Source organism: Ischnura elegans, chromosome 7, assembly GCF_921293095.1.
Source record: "Ischnura elegans chromosome 7, ioIscEleg1.1, whole genome shotgun sequence".
Taxonomy (NCBI): Eukaryota; Metazoa; Arthropoda; class Insecta; order Odonata; family Coenagrionidae; genus Ischnura; species Ischnura elegans.
Window position 1 is genome coordinate 2,498,043 of NC_060252.1, and position 7,426 is coordinate 2,505,468.

At 48.4% G+C, this 7,426-nt stretch overlaps 1 protein-coding gene across 3 annotated transcripts in view; it reads left to right on the plus strand.

Annotated features, from left to right (window-relative positions):
* The window catches only part of LOC124162139 (basic proline-rich protein), a 70,113-nt gene extending 63,898 nt beyond the window's left edge, over positions 1-6,215 (plus strand). For all 3 annotated transcript variants that reach the window (XM_046538562.1, XM_046538561.1, XM_046538563.1), the window contains exon 3: positions 5,000-6,215. In XM_046538562.1, coding sequence (XP_046394518.1) covers positions 5,000-6,113 — 1,114 coding nt within the window. In that variant the 3' untranslated portion in view covers positions 6,114-6,215. The remainder of the gene's footprint in view (positions 1-4,999) is intronic.
* Positions 6,216-7,426: the final 1,211 nt, after the last annotated feature.

The window sequence follows — 7,426 nt, forward strand, 5'->3', positions numbered from 1 at the left end:
TGCCCCACAGCGCTTAACGCACCCACATACTCAGTAATTAATGTACAAAATTTGCGAATAGCTTGACCTTCCCGGGTGATCGGGTTGATATCGAACCAAGCCTCCAGATATTAGTCAACCTGTTTGAGTCCATATAGCGCGCTTTCAAACTCTCCCACGCGACCGAGTAATTCGCCGAGGACACAGGTAAAGACGAAACATACGAATGAGCTTCCCCCTTAAGAATAGATTTGAGATACAAAAATTTCTGCACGTCACTCAAGGACGGGTTTTCATGAACCGCAGATAGGTATACATCATAAAATGACTGCCATTGCATTAAATCGCCATTAAACGCGACTAAATCGAGCTTAGGGAGAGCTACGGTATGAGTTGAATTACTTTCCCCGGTCGCAAGAAGGCCCGTTGACCTTAAGTGTGGCTCTATATCTGGGAAATATGTCAGAAGAATTGCCTTAGTATTAAAAAACATAGCCTCGAACTCCTCCGTAGACTTACGCAATTCCGTGTCCTTTTCGACGGGAGGGGACTGTTTCGCGTACAACGAGGCTAATTTCAAAATACCCTCATTGAATTCCTCCAAAAGACTATCCACGTGGTCAGTCATAGCTCGTAATAAATTCCTCTTTTTTACATCACTCGAATTCTTTTCGAAATCTTTAGCGACATTATCAATACGACCCATCTTCGCTAAGAGAGATGCAATACGAAACTCTACATCGTCGATCGCTGGCATTTTCAACGTTCCCTAATAAAACCAACCAAAAAAGGGAAAACCAAAAGTATTCTAACACCAACACTGATTCTACAACGACAAATCCGGCCCGAAGGACCGTATGATCACTTCCGAACGTGATTATTTAAATGTGGACTGTAAATTGTTTAAATCAAAGTCGAGCCGGGCCGATGGCATACCACTCACCGCTGCTGTTGTTCCCGTCGGGGGCGCGACATGGCTCCTTCTCCTGGGGTTGCTCAATGCTCATACGCTTGCGAAGTTCACTGGACGACTGCCTATTCACTCCCATTCTCGGAGTGACAAAACCAAAAACAAAAACAAAACGAAAACCCGACAACTCGTGGTATCGCCAACAGGTGGCGAGGCTCGACTTTTTCTGGGAAATTCACAACCAAACAGACGGGTATTCGACGGGTAGACGACGGGTATTCACTAACAGTATTCTCGCCGGCCTCGGTGGCCTGCGTCTTTGCCTGCCAAAACGAAGGTCGCGGGTTCGAGTCCCGCCTGGGTAGGTTGCCCCTATCCAGGGCATGGTTGTGTGTGATAGTTGTTGTTTCATGATATACCCTCCGATGTAAAAGGCCTTGTGAGCTGTTTTCGGGGCGATGGAAATAAATAAATAAGTAAGTAATGTATGGAAACCGGCACTCAGGAAAATAAGATTGGCTACCTCCCGGCATATCACGTAAGACCTAACAACCAATTGAAGACTATATAATCTGGCAAACTTCATCCACTCACCATTAGCCCTGAGGGTGCAACCCGATCCGTGCTCCGAAACGTCGGCAGAATGGAGGGATACCACCCGGCTGGAAGCCCGAATAGCCTTTTTCGAATTTATAGAAATGACTGATAAAATTAATATTTTTTTATTCAAAGCCACGAAAGTCTTAGTAACAGCTAACGTTTACTGCCGCCGGGACATCATTCATAGATTGGCCATACTCGGTTAAGTCCGCCAATCTTCGTCTTGTCACGGGCGCATCGCTTTGCCCGCGAACTCAAATTTTTCTAATCACCATATTAATTGCATCACGTGTAAATGAGCGTAGCTGGCAGATGTCACTGCTGTACTACGTCGCCATGAAGTATTCCATGTAACCAAGGCGAAGACGAAGGCTTTCAATAGTCTCTGTAATCAAATTAGAGTTATACACACGATACAATCCATCACTTTTATTTTTTGACAAATTTTCCAACCATGGGAGACACGTTTCGGTGGGCCAGGCCGGGCCTGCCATTAGATCGTTAAAAATAATTTCGTTTGCAGAATTCATTCGTTCGATTGAGTTGCTTCATGAAAACTTAAATGGCTCTGGTATATTTAGGGAGCGGGGGACCGATTCCCAAACCACAGAGATTCAATTGGATGATCACGAGGTAAATAAATGTATTAATATATATTTAAAAAAGGCTGCACAACTTAAAAGAAGGCGCCTCACTTGGCGCCGCGGCTCAGCGGCTGTTCCTCAAGGGACTTCAAAACTGCGCTGTTTTTTTATCAAAGATACCTCTGGAAGTTAGGACCGTGGTGAGGAATGATGCTAAAAAAATCATTTTTCATTCGATTCGTAGTTGTGTCCATGAGATTAAAATTTATGCTGCATTTGATTGTTCCCATTCATAAATGGTTGTCTCTATGCATAAAGAAAAAAATATTATTAATAATATATATAATATGTTCCTATCCCTTTCTTTCCTTCTCTATGAATTTATTCGTATGCTTGCGCTTAAGTCGCCGTAAGACCACCAAATCTGACCAGCATTTTTAAAACAACTAAACCATTGTCAAAGCATAATGTATCTATTTAACCACAGCCCTCACCCTGCAACCGTGCGAGATGCAAAACTTGTCGCATCCTCATCATCAAACCCCTTCCCGATCAATGCCTCGCCTTCTCTCTCCCCTCAGTGTCTGACATTTCCTACACGACAAAAAACATTGTATATTTACTGCTGTGCCAGAAATGCCCCGCTTTTTACATCGGCCTATCCGCAACTCCCCTGTGCATCCGAATGAACGGGCATCGCTCTCGTGCAATAGGGTAGTTTCCTTCATCAAAGAAAACGAAAGGCATTGATTGCGATTCGTTACCCACCATCGGTGTATTCATTATATACAAATTATTTCGTTTTAGAAATACCGGTTTGGAAGAATGGCTATGGTCCATTTTTATCCTCATTTGAAAAGGGCCAGATTGGCGCCCATGCGATGCCACTCCACGTGACGTCACAGGGACCTAGTTTCTATACGAGAAGATAGGAGTTATACATCGTCTGAGGTTACCAATACATGCATGAGGCGCAGAGCTCAGGGAAACTTGTCTTAATAATCACTTATTAAAACTGGCTAAGGTCGGAAAGTTTTCTTCATTTGATAAGGTATTAATTATCCTTATTTAAGCCAAGCGCTACCAGCCAGCAGGGTACTCAGCTACCCGCTAGCAGCCTGCGTCAAATCAGCGCTCAACTCGCCTCAAGGTCACCTCACAGGGCGGCAGCGGGAACGAGAAATACGTCACACGGAGAGATTTCCCGGCATTCATACTTACGCGTCGCGTTTTCGCGCGCTTGAAATTTTTCACTTTTCATTTAATCGCGAAAAATAGATATCGTCATTTAAAAATCTAAAAGCGTGAAATACGTACTCCAGGAGTAATAATCTTTCGATTTAGGCAATAAAAAATAATAGGAAACCACCCTATTGCCTTTCTTCTATTTCTGCTTCCCTTCCAGTCGCCGGACATGCTTCCTCCCACAACGCTCTATTTGACGAGTGCTATAAAGTGTGAATATTGGTCCCCCCCCCTCCATCTTCCACCCCCCAGAGCTGGAGGACCTGGAGCAGGCGTGCATTTGGGCTTTCCGTGCGTTTTCTGGACCAGGAATCAACCGCGCCCACTAGAGCACAACCAATCCTCGTAAACCGTTTTTCCTCCCTCCATCGTTACCCTGTCTTTAGCACCCTTCCTTCTACCATGACTTTCCCTCCTCTTCTCACTTGAGAAAGATGGGCAGCGTCCCATCGAAAATTCAAAAGAAATAACCATTCCCCGCAAGTTCCCTCCTTTTATTTTTCGTTTTTTCCTTTATTACTAACAATTTTGTAACTTAAATAGTTCAAGTCAATATCAATAAATATAGAAATACAAAAAAAGAAACACTCACACGGGAAAATAACCTTGGGAGCTTTTGAACTAGTGACTTCTTCATCAACCTGAGTAAGAATGGGGAGGAAAGGAGTGTGTTGGACAAGGGAAAAGAGGGGAGAGGTGCATGGGGAGAGAGGGATAGGAAGATACGTTAGGGTGCGACGTTCAAACCCGGAAAGTTATTGGCTTGAAAGTGCCAAATGCACGCCAATTCAAGGGTGTGGAGATTGAGGGCGGAGTCAGCGGGAGGGAGGGAGGCATTAACTGAAACTTTGAGGCATTTATTAAAGACGGAGTCGTGCGACAAACAATGTGTATTGGGCTAGTTTGAAGGAGAATTTTTTGATCAAAAAATTATCCTTCAAACTAGGACAAAAACCTGGTGGGCAAGTAGAGGAAAGTTCTAGATGAGATAGGGAGGAGACACAGGGCTTGGAGGGAGGGGGGCGATGAAAGAAAGCGGGGGAGAGGAAGGACAAGGATTAGCGGAGATGTAATGAAAAGCGAATACATATTGCGAAGTGAATTGCAACGAGGAAGGGTGTCCAGTGTCCACACAGTCATTCTGCATGCAAGCCAACCTTATCGACTAAATATGTTAAAAATAGGACTAAGAATCATAATAGAATACGATGGTGACCCATGGGCGTACCCAAGGGAGGCAGAGGGGGGCAACTTCCACCCCCTCTTGAAGCGAAAATAAATTCAGTTCAAAACAAAAGTTATGAACAAATTTTCAGATTGAAAAAAGATAATATTATTATAAGACATAGAACTAAAATAAAAATCATTTTTTCAAGCAAATAATTATAAAAACTAATAAATTGATTTCATAATTTCCTTAAAATTTTGGTTTTATTAACATTTTATGTGCAGAAAAGTTACACTTTGAACGACCACAGCTATTTTTAATTTATTCCCCCCCCCCCCCCACACCCCTAGATTTAATTCTGGGTAAGCCAATGTGGTGACCCTGTACTCTTTGGTGGTGTGGTGTTCAACGACCGACGCGTCGGTCGTCGCGACGTCCACATGATTTACGGGAACCACATCCTCTCAAGTGGGCTCTGACGCGGCGTGCGCTAATCATTTGTTTTCGTTGCAGGGGTCGTCGCAAGGCGAAATGGAAGCTCAAGTTTCACCACCAGGCCCTCCCACCAGAGTACCTGGACCACTACGAGGCGGCGCTGGCGTTGGAGGCGGCCCGAGGAGGCGGGGGCCCCGCCCAGCAGAGGCCCAAGCCACGCAAGGGGCCCCAAGGGGAAGCGGGGCCCGCCGAGGTCCCGGCGGCAGAGAGCAAGCCCCCGAGGCGAGGCCGCAAGCCCAAGAAAGCAGACATCTGCCACGTGGTGAGCGGCGGCGGAGCCGGCGGCGGTGGCAGCCTCCTCGCACGCAGGCTCACCCAGGGCCAGGAGGAGCCCCTGAACCTGTGCATACGTGACCTGGGGCGCGTGCGGGTCAAGGAGGAGCCCCCCGAGGCGGCGGTGGTGGCCCCGGAGGCCGTCCCCCTGCCCCCGGAGGCCGTCTGCTGGTCCCCGCTCTTCGTCCACCCCATTGCACTTCAAGCCCCGCCCCCCGGTCCGCACCTGCTGCTGTGCGACGGGCAGCCGCCGCCCGCCCCGCCGCCCCCCCGAGCCAAGAGGCCCGCCCCCGCCGCCCCCGGGGGCAGGCGCAAGCGATCGGCCATCTTCATCCCGCCCACCACCGCCGACAACGCCACCGAGGTCAGCATCTGCAAGTTCAAGTTCACGGGCGGGGCGAGGCCTTCGCTGGAGGAGAAGAAGATGCTGTCGGTGGACGCGGGGGGCAACCTGCGCTTCTACAGCGGGGGCGACAAGGGGGGCGGGTTCTTCCCCACCACCCTCCCCGCCCCCAGCCCCCCGCGCCCCCAGCCGCCGCCCCCGCCGGAGGAGGGCCCCTCCTCCAACGCTGCAGACGAGGGCCCGTCCACGACCACGGGCGCAGGGGCGGGCCGGAGGAAGAGGCGGACGCGCAAGTCCCTGGCGCGCGAGAGGCTCGAACAGACGTTCCGCGAGAAGGGATTCCTCATCCAGACGCAGCAGCTCGAATCCGCCGAGGGAGCCACCTACTGCAAATTCCGGCAACTGCGCAAGTTCACCCGATACCTGTTCCGCTCGTGGAAGGACTACCTGCCCGGCAGCGTCAAGGAGATGACGGGGACGCCGCCGGGGCCCGAACCCAGGCCCCCGCACCAGTGAGAGCCTCGGGGAGGTGAGCAGGATGAAGATGGCGACTGCGCGCACGACCACCAACCGCGCTACGGTCGGCGGCACTCGCAGTCGGCGGTCTCTGTGCGGGAAGATGGTGATCATCGTGAGACGATCCCAAATGGAAGAGAGTGTCGCTGGTGGTGGCACTGGGGTGCGTTGGGATCTCTCCTGTCGATGACCACGGGACGCAGAAGCTGATGGCCGGAAGAGGGCCTGCGTGGAGGAAAGGAAGGGGGCCGAACGAAACTTGTGATACATTAGCTTTAATGGTCCGCAGGCGGCGTGTCTCCACGGTTCGCCGTGGATGTCGCTAGCGGCGCTGCTCTTCCTTTAGGGGCCTCACTACCACGTAGATGTTGCATAAACATTCAGATTTTTTCGGTGTGGCTTCTTCGGCGCTTTGTCACTATCGGCTTTTTTATGATCCAATTCGTGAATTCGTAACGAGGCAGTGTTCAATTGTTACGTTTGTGTCGAGGGAATTAGGGCACGCTAGCGTTTTTTTCAGCAGCGTGCAGTGTTTGTACTCAACAAGACACGTATGAGGTCGTATTCATTGTGCATCTACGAATGGAAAGAGTATAGAAAACTGCATTTATGGATAAAATATCCTAAATATGGAATGTAAGAGCGCATATTTCGAACGTTTTCGTGAGTGCTTCATGGAAAGACAAAGTGCGCATTCCTATATTCAATTGCCTGTAGCTTTGTTTTAGATCTTATTGGTGAGCCCCCATCTACGAATTCACTTGTTCCTGAGTGCGAATTAGTTTTTAAATAAACTATCTTTTTACGAGGAGCAGGATGTGTGAAAGGATGAATAGCCAAAGATAAACAAACGATGGCCGCCTCGGTTTGGAGCTCTTTGGAACGCGAGCTGTGTGCGCAGGATCCCTAGCCAGACCCATTGTTATCGTTGTGTTTGTTGATTCGTTTCGGGCACGAGTCTATTGCCCAAGTGCCAATAATGTGGTGTTCGGTTTCAGTGTCGTATTTTCTTAACAAACTAGTCAAATACTTTATTAAAATATTAACGACTTTTTTATACTTCAATGGTTTCTTTAACAAGACTTTCTGTGACTGTTCCTTCATAACCTCGGCTATCCAATCAAAATGTATAACGTTCACCTGGAAAATACATTGGAGTACATTTTTAACTGACGAGAAAAAAATAAATTATTCATATTTTTTGTTAAAGAGTGGAAAATTCCTTTGAAAAGCCCCGTCCCAAGGAAAGATATTGCATGATGACGCCATCGCACACCATTGCAATCGTATTCAGCAGATGACGATCGCAGCAA